At 35.4% G+C, this 13,371-nt stretch overlaps 1 protein-coding gene across 15 annotated transcripts in view; it reads right to left on the bottom strand.

Moving 5' to 3' along the window:
• Nucleotides 1–13,371, bottom strand: part of AFTPH (aftiphilin) — a 59,988-nt gene that overhangs the window by 32,060 nt on the left and 14,557 nt on the right. For all 15 annotated transcript variants that reach the window (XR_004987471.2, XR_004987472.2, XR_004987473.2 and 12 more), the window contains one exon: nt 1,955–3,912. Coding sequence is in view for 10 of the 15 variants with exons in the window: in XM_045580812.1 (XP_045436768.1) it covers nt 1,955–3,880 (1,926 nt within the window). In the remaining 5 variants the exon portion in view is untranslated. The remainder of the gene's footprint in view (nt 1–1,954; nt 3,913–13,371) is intronic.

Here is a 13,371-nt window from a genome sequence, read left to right as displayed (position 1 = left end):
TAAATCTCAGGAAGTCTTAATGCATCTTGCCATATATACACAGTTTGTTATATTTTTTAAAAATAGAATCATTAAAATTTTCGGTGTTTCAGATTTTTTCACTCATTTTAAAATTTACTGTCATTTTATCTGCACAAAAGTCCTTTGAAGTAGGTATTACAGATAACGGAGTTCAGAGGTAACTTGTCTTAAGCTTATAAGAGGCTGAGTCAAGATTCAATCTCAGATACATAAGATTCCATAAGGACCATACACTTTATTACCTCCTATATTGAGTTATCAAATTATACATAAATAACTTCGATCAACTTGTATGATGCAAAAAATTCCTTTTTAAAATGGTTATACTTTAAAAAATTCATTATCTGATGATGTTAAATGTTCTACCGCCATAAATTAAAGATGATCCAATATCAGTGTCACCTTATACTCTAGTAAGATGAACCTAACTATGAAAAGGTTAGGTCAAAACCAACAGTCTTTGCTTTGCGTTGTATAATTAATTCACTCATTCTTTACAATTACAAGCTTCTGTCTCAATAATAAATTTGTCATCAGATATAAAACATTAGCCAAACTATGTAATAACTGAATTAGCAAATTTAGCTATTACACTCAAAGTCAAATGAAAAGTGATTAGCTGTGCGTTTTGAGGGTTTCTGGGGTAGCAGTCTTTTCATCTGTCCTATGTGACTGCAGGCTTCCTTCCGATGATGAGATTCCGCAGCTTGCTCATCTCCAACTGGTAATACCATAATTTTGACAATATCTTAAAGTATTAAAATGTTAAAGCAATGATGTATAACCATTTCAATTAACATTCAGACTTTGGAAATACTTCCAATTAAAAATGGTTTGCTTAGCAAAAGATAACTAGAGAAGTAGAATTTATAGATTCTGATTTTATTCTCAGGATCTTTAAACTAAGCTTGAGGACCAAGTGTTACATATATCAATTGTCAGTATAAAGCAATTATTTTCAAGTGTTCTCTTCCATACCCCTGGGGCTGCAGAAAAGGCAAAATGTAGCTGGAGGAAGAACTCGGGTATCAAGCTGCACCTCCAGGAGCTACTTTAGATGAAAATAAACCTTGATGAATCTTCCCTATAAGAGACTATACCAGAAGATGATGAAGAACAGGAGAATAAAAAATATTCTCCTTGATGTCCTTACTCAACGAGAGTGGCCAAAAATGTACATTTGCAAGAAATTATAAGCAAATAATACAGACATAAGTCAACCATGGTTGTCTCTTACTAGATCTAAACCTTGCTCTCTCACCCTTACCTCAGGTCTTTCAGTACTTGTTATTGGTAAATTACGAGGCCCAAATCTGTTTGTTTTTTTCAAATTCTTTTTCTATCTTTCAAGTCCCTATAGTCTTCAGCATAGGTTGAGATTTCAAATTCTGCTTGCTTTCTTCTGCTACAAAACTATCCTTCAATTTCCTAAGTCTTTCTTTGATAGACAAAATGAAAAGACACTGTTTTCTGAAACTTAAAGAAGTCTTCTAAATCTGTCTAACCTTCTTTCAAAACTAAATAATTAGCTAATTGATGCATTTTTACATTTTTTATGAATGTAAAATAGTTTGCTCAGCAAAAGATAACTAGAGAAGTAGAATTTATAGATTCTTATTTTATTCTTAGGATCTTTAAACTAATCTTGAAGACCAAGTGTTAATTTTGGTAATATCCATATTAATTAAAAAAAAACACACAATATTTTAAAAACTATTAAAAAACTCCTTGGGACAAAAATTTTTTTTACTAATCATTATTGTAAGACTGTCTATTTCAAGTTTACCAAAGGCTTTTAAAAAAATGTAAATGACTTACAAATCAGGCAAGCATTATGTCTCATAAAGACTCTTTAACAAGATAATTTTTGAAAAGTTAAATTAAGAAGCCTCCATAGTTAATGTCATATAAAATAGAGAAAATTAGTAAATACCTGAACTGAAGTGGCTGTTTCCTGTACATAGCCACCAGCAACTGCTCCTTTGGAAGTTGCTACAGGGACACTGTGCGTTTTGAGGGTTTCTGGGGTAGCAGTCTTTTCATCTGTCCTATGTGACTGCCAGGCTTCCTTCCGATGATGAGATTCCACAGCTTGCTCATCTCCAAAAGCAGCCCAAGAGCAACTATCTTTCTGTCCATCCTCAAAAGCATTCCAATCTACAACTTGGCTAGGACCAGCTGAACTGAAGTCTGCAAACTCATCCGAGTCTTGAAAAGCACTGCAGTCATCTTGAATATCTGGCACAGAATCAAAATCTCCAAACTCACCTTCTTGCCCAATTTTTAGTTTTGAAATTGATTCAGTTCCTGTAGACTTTCTTTCCAACTTACATTCCTCTGAAAAACTACCAGAATTTTGTTTTCGGTCTAACTCGGTAAATATAATTTCCTCTTGGCAAGAAACAGCATTTGTATCCCCAAATTCTCCAAAGTCATCACCTGGTTCACTAATATGTGGAAAGTGCTCTAAAGACTCTTCTAAAGTGACATCACTCATTGAATCTTGAGTACCAGTAACAAAAGGTGGAGTTGTGCCACTGGCTGTGCCAAAGTCACCAAAATCATCTTCATTAGTATCGTTGCAAGTCACAAAGTCGTTACTACTATCACCATTTTTTACACTTATAGGATCGCCCAAAACATTTTCTTCTGTAGGATCAATGCTGGGGCTTTGGTAATCAGTGAACTTTCTACTTTCTTCTTTGGAAGAACTAAGTTCATCATCAGCATCAAAAGTTTTAATAGAATCCATGCATAGGCCAGTACATTTGGAAGTAAATAAATCAAGTTTTTCCTCAGTTTTACATCGTTCTCTCCTATTGGTTTCCAAATTATCAGCTGAGTCTACCAAAGTCCAAGCCTTTGTTTGTACATTGGAATTTAAAAATTCATCCTGTTGTAATGTTGGAAGGCCTTGTATTTTAGTACTGAGACCTCTGTTACTCTTCATGCTTGTTTCTGAAAGGCAAATCTGATCCTCTCCTTCAATGTGTCCTTTATCATCGAAGCTTCTACCCAAAGACACTTCTTTTATAGAATTTAGTTCATTTGCTCTATTAATTTTATTGTTTTCCTGAATTGTTAGTGCTTCTCTATCATTTAAAATTGCACATCCTATTTCTTCTAGTTGTGTCCTTTCCTTTTCGGGAAATGTGGCAAAATCTGCAAATTCCTCAGCAGGACTATGTGCACAGTCTAAATTATACTCGGTACCATGAGTGCTAAGAGGCTTCCTTCCTTTTGAATCCACGACAGTGTCCAGATCATCTGTTCCCTGAGGATTTACAGTTTCGAACACTGCAAACCCATTTGTTAGAATCTCCGGACAAGGAGGCTTTTCACCATTGCAGCTCTCTAAATGCTTGTTTTGATGAACAACATTCATATCAGTTCTAAAATCTCTTGGAGAGAAACTTTCATGTGTTCCAACATTCTGTCTCTGCTCCATTATTTTATTTAAATCTCCTGGACTTTCTATGCCATCAATGGAAGTATCTAAAGTTTCAGATGGAATTACTTCTTTGCTGGTGGTAGAGAGCAAAACATTAGACTGTCCTTTCACAGGAGAAGCAAGTTCAGTAGTGATATCCTTATCACTACCATTTTTAATGGACTTAAAGCTTGTAAGGCTTTCTACATTTTCTGAGAAATCATGAATTGGCATAAAATGGTTTGAAGGTACAAACTCTTCCTTGGGACGAGTACAATCTGGTGTTTCAAATTCAACAAACCCTACACTGGAAGGGCTAACTTCTGAAAACCCTCCAAATTCCCCAAATTCATCCTCATCCTCATCCTCGGCTCCATTGTCCAGTGGTGGTGGGGATGAAGAGTACATTTGAATGACGTCTGGCTCCATTGTTCACTTGCTTTCAAATACTTAATTTATAACTAGAAAGAAAAAAAGATATTTTTTGAGGATAAGATCTTTCAAAATTCTCTAAGCTTCTTAACAATTCAAAACAATGCAAATTTACAGTGCTCTGTTTTGTATATTTTAAATTACTTTCCTCTTAGGTGAGATGACTCTTCACCGCTATAATAATATGCCAACATTTTCCCTCTCTTCTAGTATATGTTTCTAAAGGCATTGGTAGTACATTACTAAATTTGGGGATTCCAACAAATTTCAAATAAACACAAAAGTATATCTAAAAAATTCTCTTTGAGGGCACTTGCTTGTTCTCTTAAGCCCTCTTTCCAGTTTACTCAGGGCTTACCTTCTGAGTTTGTATGAGCTCTTTATAAATAAAAGGTATGAACATTTTATCTCTAATATTTATTACAAATATTTTCCTCACTTTGCTTTTCAATTTTTTAACCAAGTTGATTCTTTTGTTTTGTTTTAATATACTTTATTTTTTTTTTAGAGTAGTTTTAGGTTCATAGCAAAAGCACAGAAGATAGAGAGATGTCCCATATATCTCCCTGCCCCCCATTCATTCATAGCCTCTATTAAGAACATCTTCCACCACAGTGATATATTTGTTACAACTGATGAGCCTACAGTATATCAACATATCATTAATACTTAAAGTCCAGAGTTTATATTAGGGTTCACTCTTGGTATTATGCATTCCTTGGGTTTAGACAAATGTATAAAGACATGTGTCCACCATTATAGTATGATACAGAGTAATTTCATTGCCCTAAAAAATCCTGTGCTCTACCTGTTCATCCCTAAAAAATCCTGTGTTCCACCTGTTTGTCCTTCCCGCTCCCCTGTCTCTCCTGGAAATCACTGATCTTTTTGCTACCTCTATAGTTTTCCCTTTTCCAAGATGTTATATACTTGGGGTCAGGTATATATGTAGTCTGTACATACTGTATGACTGGCTTCTTTCACTTAGTAATATGCATCTAAGGTTCCTCCATGTTTTTTCATGGCTTGATAGTTCATTTTGTTTTAGCAATGAATAATATTCCAGTGCCTACATGTACCACAATTTAATTTTTTATAATTTTCAATTCTGAAATCACTTAGGATACACAAGAAGAATACAGTTATTGTGTATATTCCATTTAGTTTACCCCTAATAATATGGTAATTAATGATAGTACTTGATTAAACCACCTTGTTTAGTGTTGTTTTTTTTCTGTGTGTGTGTGTGTGTGTGTGTGTGTGTGGTTCTAGGATATTTATCACACATATAGATTAGATTTGAGTACTAATCATCACTACAATTTGGATAAGAATTGTTGCAAAATAGTTTAATATTCATCATCTAGTTCATTCCTTTTTATTGCTAAGTAGTATTCTATTATATAGATATACCACAGTTTGTTTCTCCATTCACTCCACGTAGGACATTTTAGTTGTTTCCTGTATTTTACAATTACAAATAAAGCTGCTATGAACAGATTGTTCGGAGAATATGAGTTTTCATTTCTCTAACTTAAGTACCCAGAAATGTGAATGCTGGGATACAATGTTTAACTCTAAGAAAATGCAACCTGGCTGGTTTGGCTCAGTGGTTGACATTGACCTATGAACCAGTTGGTCACGATTCGATTCCCAGTGGGGGCTGTGCAGGAGGCAGCTGATCAATGATTCTCTAACTGATGTTTCTCTCTCACACCCTCTCCCTTCCTCTCTGAAATCCATTAAAAATAAATAAACTGCCAAACTGCTTCCCCAAATTAATTTTTAAGGGGTCAAACCAATTGATCTTCTCATTAATAATTTTCTTCATTATTTTATTATTATATAAGTTTAAGATTTAGTAAATAGCGTCACTTTTATTTTCTTCTGCTTTTGGAGTGTATTTTTAACATTTAATTTTTAATCCATCCAGAATTTATTTTAGTGTATGATCTAAAGCAAATCTAAGTAAAATCTTTCCAAATAGCCAAGCAATTATCATAATCCCATTTATTTAATAATCCTTCCCATATCCTTTAGTTTATTGTGTCCTTTTTTAAAAAAATATTTCTTAAATTTATATCTAGTTTATTCTGTTCCTCTGTACTAAACAGTCAAAAGTGCCACAAGGCAGGCTAATATTAAAAGCAAAGGGAGGATTAACAACCAAAGTCCTACAATAAAATTAGCCCATAAATAATGAATTGGTATTTCCTGTAATTCACAGTTGCCAGTATGGTACATGAGGTACATGTTCATTATAAAATTCAATCAGTTTTGCAGCTTAAAAAGAATCACTTTTTTTTTCAGCTCTCAGAATAAAATTTTATATGATCTTCCAGTTTTAGGGAGAAGATACCTTAGAAATATTGATTTAAATTAGAGATGAAAAGAATGGGGTTAAGTGATGATCAACTGTTCCAAAGGTCATACAGGTGGTTAGCAGAGAATGGTTTCAGATCTTTGAGATCAATGACTGATCAGTCACTGAGAGTTACTTGAAAGAAATGAATAAGTCATGAGAAAAGTAAAAGGCCCCATTGTAATATACCTACTTTAAATTGTCATTATGAAATTGTTAGCATCACAAAGAATAATTGTTTTAGTTCCGAGAAACCTTTTTTGTGCTGATTTAAAGAGAAAAGAAAAAAAAAACCCAGCAGAAGATATATGAGTGTCCCTCAAAAATGTATACTCATACTTTGAATAATTTTAAAGATAGTGCTTATTAAAATAAATTTCATTTTGAAAAGTGAGCTATTGCTGTTAAAGTATGGATACTTTTTTTCTGGGATACCCTGTATAAAGCAAGCCCTGTTTTTTCCTCTTGTTTAGAGTCCTGTTATCTCCTTCCAATGTTTAGTGTACAGAGTAATTTGACTTCTAATAGTTTCTCTATAATTATGAAGTTCCTATTATTTAAAAATAGTCTCTGATTGTTAATGAGAATGTGGAGAAATGGACATCTGGTACATATATACTGCTGGTGGGTGTGCAAATTGTTATAAAGCTTGCAGAAAGCAATCTGGCTATAATATACAAATTCTAAAAAAAAAGAAAAAAAAGAAAACAAAATGCTCCAAAGAGGTTATTTATAAAAATTATGTTATATTCTTACAATAGCATTCCATGGCTCCTCCCCCAGGCCACTGGCCCAGGCAGCCCCTCCAACACCATTTGAGGTCAGGGCCAGCTGAACCACCACCCATATCCCCTCCCCACCCCTGGTCAGCCCCCACCACTCAGATTGGTCTGCAGTCCCTTCCCCTAGCCGGCTCTGCTCACAATGCCCCCCCCCCCCCCAACACCAACTGGGGTTGGCGCTGGCTAGCTAACCTCCCAGGACCCCTCTGCCAGCTGCTGAACCTCGATCAGCCCTCCCACCCCAATTGGGGGCGGGGCATGCTGGCCAATTGCCCATGGCCCCTCCCCCAGCTGGCCCAGTCCTGATTGGGCCTGTTTGGGGCAGACCAGCCAGCCAACCTCCTGCCATCTCCTTCGCTTGTGATGGGGTTGGGCCGGCTGGATCCCACCCATCCACAGATTCGTGCACCGGGCCTCTAGTCTATATAGTAAAAGCCTAAGCAAACGTTACGGCAGAACGACCAGAATGAATGGTCACTATGATGTGTACTGACCATCAGGGGGCAGACACTCAATGTAGGAGCTGTCCCTTGGTGGTCAGTGCACTCCCACAGGGGGAGCGCTGCTCGGCCAGAAGCTGGGCTCACAGCTGGCGAGCACTGCACGAGTCTCTCCTGCCCCATTGCAGTGCTAAGGAGCAGTGGGCCGGCGGGTGGTTAGGAGTGAGGGGTCCCGGACTGAGAGAGGGCACAGGCCGTGCTGAGGGATCCTCCTCCTGCCCCACCAGTGCATGAATTTTGTACCGGGCCTCTAGTATATAATAAAGATGTTAAGAGCATTTATATATAGGCTTTTATGTGAACATAGTCCTCATTTTTTTTTTTTTTTTCTGGGATAAAAGCCCAAGAGTATAATTACTGGGTCTTATGGTAGGTGTATGTTTAGCTTTGTAAAAAAAATTTTTAAAAATCCCAAAACCAATAACTGCTAAACTATTTTCCAGAATGCTATACCATTTTACATTCCCATAACACTTTATTCTTGAAGAAACATCTGATCTTTGTTTTAGTGAAACCTGGTTGTGGTTAACTGCTTTTTCTAAAATGTTTTGTTGTTTAAAAAATGAAATATTTTATTGGTTTAAGGCCTATTTCAAACTCAGATATTAAGGCAAATACAAGGATCTGTATCAAGGATTTCGTAACCACACCAAGAACACAGAGAGCAGTTTTTCTTCCTGTCACACCTTGGCAATGTACGCTCCCTTTTTCTCCTTCCAGGTGTAATAGGCTGTATCAGACTCCCAGACTATGAGCATTTCCTTATTCCTCAAATCTGTGTCACCTATTGAGGAAAGAACCTGGGTGCACATTCTCCTTTAGCAGGTCGGGGCTCTGGCCCAACTCACCCTTCAGAAACCTATGAGTGCCACTCCCAAGCTTCAGCCAAGAATGCCAATCAGCCAGTGTGGAGGTCTGAAACTTTCCAGAAAATTCTTCCGTGTCCAAGCCAATTCACTAATAATTGTTAACTGAAATACTATTTAGTAACTGTTAACTGAAGTATTATTTGTATAATAAATTTACCTATTAAGCCTGACTTAGACAAATCCACATTTTTAACATAGAATATATGGATTTTAAGTTATTTCTACTTAACAGGAAAAAGAAAAGGAGACAGAGGAGTTACCTGCTGTGCCTGGCACATAGCAACCTCAAGGAATGTTTCTTCATCCTTCTTGTTTCGCACCACAAGGAATCCTGATCAGTCATCTATTTTCTTTACAACCTGAACAAAGTCATGGATGTGTGCGTGCACAAAGAGGATGTGTGTTTAACTTGCTATTTTTATGTCTGCTTATTCTGAGAACTACTAGCGGGGGTAAACAAGTAATGGGGGTATCCAAAAAAGATTCAGACCATAGTATTATATACACAAACAGTAGTAGTAGACATGAGGTTCTCATGATGGAGTAGTAAATAGGACATCTTAAAGGTACTCAGAACATGAAGATAGAGAATTTGGGCAGATTTCCTCTATTCGAAAGACTAGTTCATGGGAAATCACTATTTCCCATGAACTAGAGAGATACTTGTGGACAATATAGACTTTTTAACAAAAGGTGCTAGATCAGCTGGACATCCACACAAGTAGAGATACTTGTGGACAATATAGACTTTTTAACAAATGGTGCTAGATCAGCTGGACATCCACACAAGTAGAAAAAAAATTGATTCTACTGAACACCTAACATTAAATTAAGCTCTGGATAGATTGTGAACCTAAGTAAACCTTCTATAAGATAATTTCAGAGATTATTTTTATGATCTTAGGAAAGGCAAGATGTTTTAAACAAGATCCAGAAAGCAGTAATCATAAAAGAAATAATTATAAATTGGACTTCATTAAGATTAAAAACTTACGTTCATAAAAAAAATTAAAAGAATTGAAAGGCAAGCACTGCCTGGGAGATATTTATAATTAATGTAACTAACAAAGAACTCATATCCAGAATATGTAAAGAATTTCTACAAATCAATATGAGAAAAACCCAATAAAAATGGCCAAAATATCTGAACAGGATTCACAAAAGAGGATCCAAAGGCCAGTAAACATATGAAAAGTCATCAGGAAAATATGCATTAAAACCACAAAAGACACCACTACACACCCACCAAAATGGCTAAAATTAAAACAAACAAAAAAATTTAACCATAACCACTGATGGCAAAGAGCAACTGGGATTCTCTTACTTTAATGGTGGGAGTGTAAACTGGTATATCCATTTGGAGAATTATTTGGCAGTATCTACTAAAACTGTACCAATACATAACCCAAAAAGTGAGGACATAAATGCCCTGAGAGGCATGTACAAGACATTCACAACAAATTTATTTTTAACTGAAAATAATGCAAATATCCATCAACAGAAGAGTGAATAAATAAACAATGGAATACAATGAGATACTTGGCATTATTATTACTATGGGCAACAATATGGATGACTATCACAGACATAATGTGTGAAAACTCAGACAAACACACACAAAATACATGCTATATGATTCCATTTCTATGAAGTTCAAAACAGGCAAATTTACAGTGGTAATGCAGAATAGTGGTTACTTATAGAGAGTTGAATACTTACTGGAAGAGGACAAAAAAAGAGTCTGCTAGCTGTCCATATTTTTTCTTGACCTGGGTAATAATTGCACAGGCACAAACATTTGTAAAAACTATACACCTAAAAGATTTGTGCATTTTGCTATATGTATGTTAGACATCAAAAAGAAAACAAAAATTGTTTCTCAGAAAGTCAACATACTTATTATAGATTAACAGCAGCTACATTACAAGTAAATGAACATATGACCATAGTTATAAATATACCATTCTATTTTTTTTTTAAGTTTCCTTATTTATGCCTTGCCTTATTCTGGGATTTAAGGTAATATATGTATGTCTCAAGTGGATAGTAGTATAGTATGGGGGAAAGATCTTTGACTTGGAGTAAAATGGATCCTAGGTTTAGATTCCAGTTTCCTCATTTACTAATAACTATGAGTTTGTTTTCTCTGAGTTTGTTTCCTATCTATAAAAAAAATCTAGCAGTTCCTACTTTTCAATGCTGTTATGAGAAGTACAGAAAATAGACCTTCAGTACCCGGTACATTCCGTGCACTGAGTAAATTATCAACTATCATCATATTTTAACTTTCACCAAGTCTGTGGCTCAAATCATAATCTACCCTTGACAAAATCTAAGCCAATGTTTGCTTAGTTAGCACAAACATTCACATGACTGAATATACTTTACTAGTAAAAAGATCACTAAAAGAAAAAGTCATTTAAGAAAAACATTACCAAAGATACATGAAGTTGACTTTATTGCTAAATCCATAACCAATCCCTAGAAAATAGGAAACAACACCTAAAATTAAAGGACTGAGATCATAACATCTGAACCAACTTAAGGGACCAGTCTGTTGAAAGATGGAAGTTTTACAGAATAATGCAACACAAGTTGTCATCAGTACCTTTAAGTAGATACTATCCAGGTAAAGACTACAAAAATAAAGACTTTTAAGAAGGTGCCTGGTTGAGATAGAACGGACTTTACATATTTCCCTAAGACCTAGAGGCAGGCCCTTTAGGAACCTCCCAAAATCAAACACTGAATAAGGAGTTCCCTCCAGACAAGCCCAAAAACTCATCACAAAAACTTCCATATTTTTTTTACAGGGCACAAACAGCATCCATGTGTATATTAACTTTCAAGGCCTGATAAGCACACCTCTATTACACAATCCAGCTTTACTGATGACTCTTCACTCCAAACTTACTTTTATAAGGACTGGGATGGGGAGTGTGTGTGTGTGTGTGTGTGTGTGTGTGTGTATAAGAGAATCTAAGCAGGAAGGATAATGGTTAAGAAAAAGGAAAAGACAAATCACTGTATCTGAAGTTATGCTACTGATATAAATAGTACAAACCACAATAGGAAGATTTATTTAAAGGAGCGTGCACACACACACACACACACACACACACACACCATTACCTTTTTATTACATTATGTCTGAGGATAGATAATTAGTCACTTGTTAAATCATTTGGGTGAGTAAAGAAAAAATCTGTATTTTCTTTAGAAAAATGAGTGAAATGTTATATAAGCAATTAGCATCATCAATTTGCATTACAAATGTTGCCTGCTACTGTAGTAGTTTGAATTATTCAAATCATTACTGTAATATCCTCATTGGAGTTTTAAGATACTATCAAAATGTATTGTCAATGAATCTGCCCAGTTTATATGCCTGCTTAAGAGTCATTTTACCTTATGTATTATAGGATCGTACATCTGAAACCTGTAACTATTAACAAATGTCACATCAATAAATTCAATAAAAATTAGTAAGTTTAAAAAGAATAATCTTGTCATAAAATAAAGAAACTGAAGAGCCCTACTTCTGAGCCACTTGAAGATTTGGATTTTACTTAATTATTTGGTTTTCAATACATCTAGAGATGACTGAGCCGTAATGTTGAAAAGTTTCATGCTTCTAAAATTTAGTATCTACAAAAATTATCTTTTTTATTTTCTCTTTTTGAGTGCTTTGTTCTCAGCATATTAATTCCACAGCAGCCAACAAAACAAGGAGAGCCCCTAAAAAGAGATACTTTTTAGTAAAGAATTGAAAAAGGTTTATTGTTGTTTGTTATTAGGACTACCATCTTCTCTCCTTTCAAACAAGCTGCAAACTTTAAAGTTACTTAAACTTCCACAATCCCAAAGCTAAATATTTTTCAGAGATCTCATAATTCCTTCAAACTTGTCAATTTAAAAACTAAAACCCAAGATACTATAGGTATCAACTGTATCAATATGTTACTATGTCCTCAATTGCATAATGATATGCAGTATTACTTAAAACATCTATTAAAAATAGTACTAGCAACCGACTAATTCCATGTGCTTTTGTTCTCTGTTTACATCAATATCAAATTAGTATGCATTTAATATTTACTATGTGTGTGAATACTTTATGAAAAGCACTCATTAATGATCTCATTTAGTCCTTACTCTAGGGCCATACTTTAGGACTTGCTATCATCATTTTACAGTGAAAAAATAAAACCTTGAAGAGGTTAAATAATCCCTTAAAGTAGTATTACTAGTAAATGGTGGTGAATTAGTCACAAGCTAATAAAATAACTGAAAAATGTCTTACTGCATTAACTTTTGATATAACTGTCAGCAAATGTTAGAATTAGTCTTCCCTAAAAGATTTCTGAGTTGTTCAGAAAAAGGTTTCTGAAACTTCCAAAAAACTTGAAGGAGAGAAAAAGGTGCTTACAAACTAAGATGAAGAAAGTATAAACAACAAAAATGTCAATAAGTAAATCTCTTGTTTCAATATTAATGTATATAGCAGTAAAAATGGAGTGAAGTTTTTATCTTCTTGGTTTTGATATCAATAAGGATGATTCACAAAAGTACGAATACATAATATGAATGACAATATGAGCAGCAATATACAGTGTATGTTGCTAAACAGCAATGAGTTATCATTTTATAGAAGCTAGTTTTCAAACGTTAGTAAGAACTTTTCTTTTACTGTATATTTTCGCCTTCTATGCAAATCCTTAAGCCAGTTTACTTACGTTTTTACTAATGGCCTGGTGCATGGGGTTGGGGGTGGGGGGTAAGAGGGGTTCCTCCAACCTGGGCTTTGCCCGTGCCCTCTCACAGTGCAGGAGCCCGGAGATCAATCACCCCAAAGAGGTAGGCCCTGCCCACCCATCCAGGGGTCCTCGATAGATTGCCCCAAAGAGGTAGGCTAGAGCCGGGGGTCCCACCTCTGCAGCCCACCTCTGCAGCACATGTGGGGCTGCGGGAAGCC

Source organism: Pipistrellus kuhlii, unplaced genomic scaffold (genome assembly GCF_014108245.1).
Source record: "Pipistrellus kuhlii isolate mPipKuh1 unplaced genomic scaffold, mPipKuh1.p scaffold_m20_p_13, whole genome shotgun sequence".
In the NCBI taxonomy this organism is placed as follows: domain Eukaryota; kingdom Metazoa; phylum Chordata; class Mammalia; order Chiroptera; family Vespertilionidae; genus Pipistrellus; species Pipistrellus kuhlii.
Note: the sequence above shows the minus strand (reverse complement) of the source record. Positions and strands in the feature narration are given on the sequence as shown.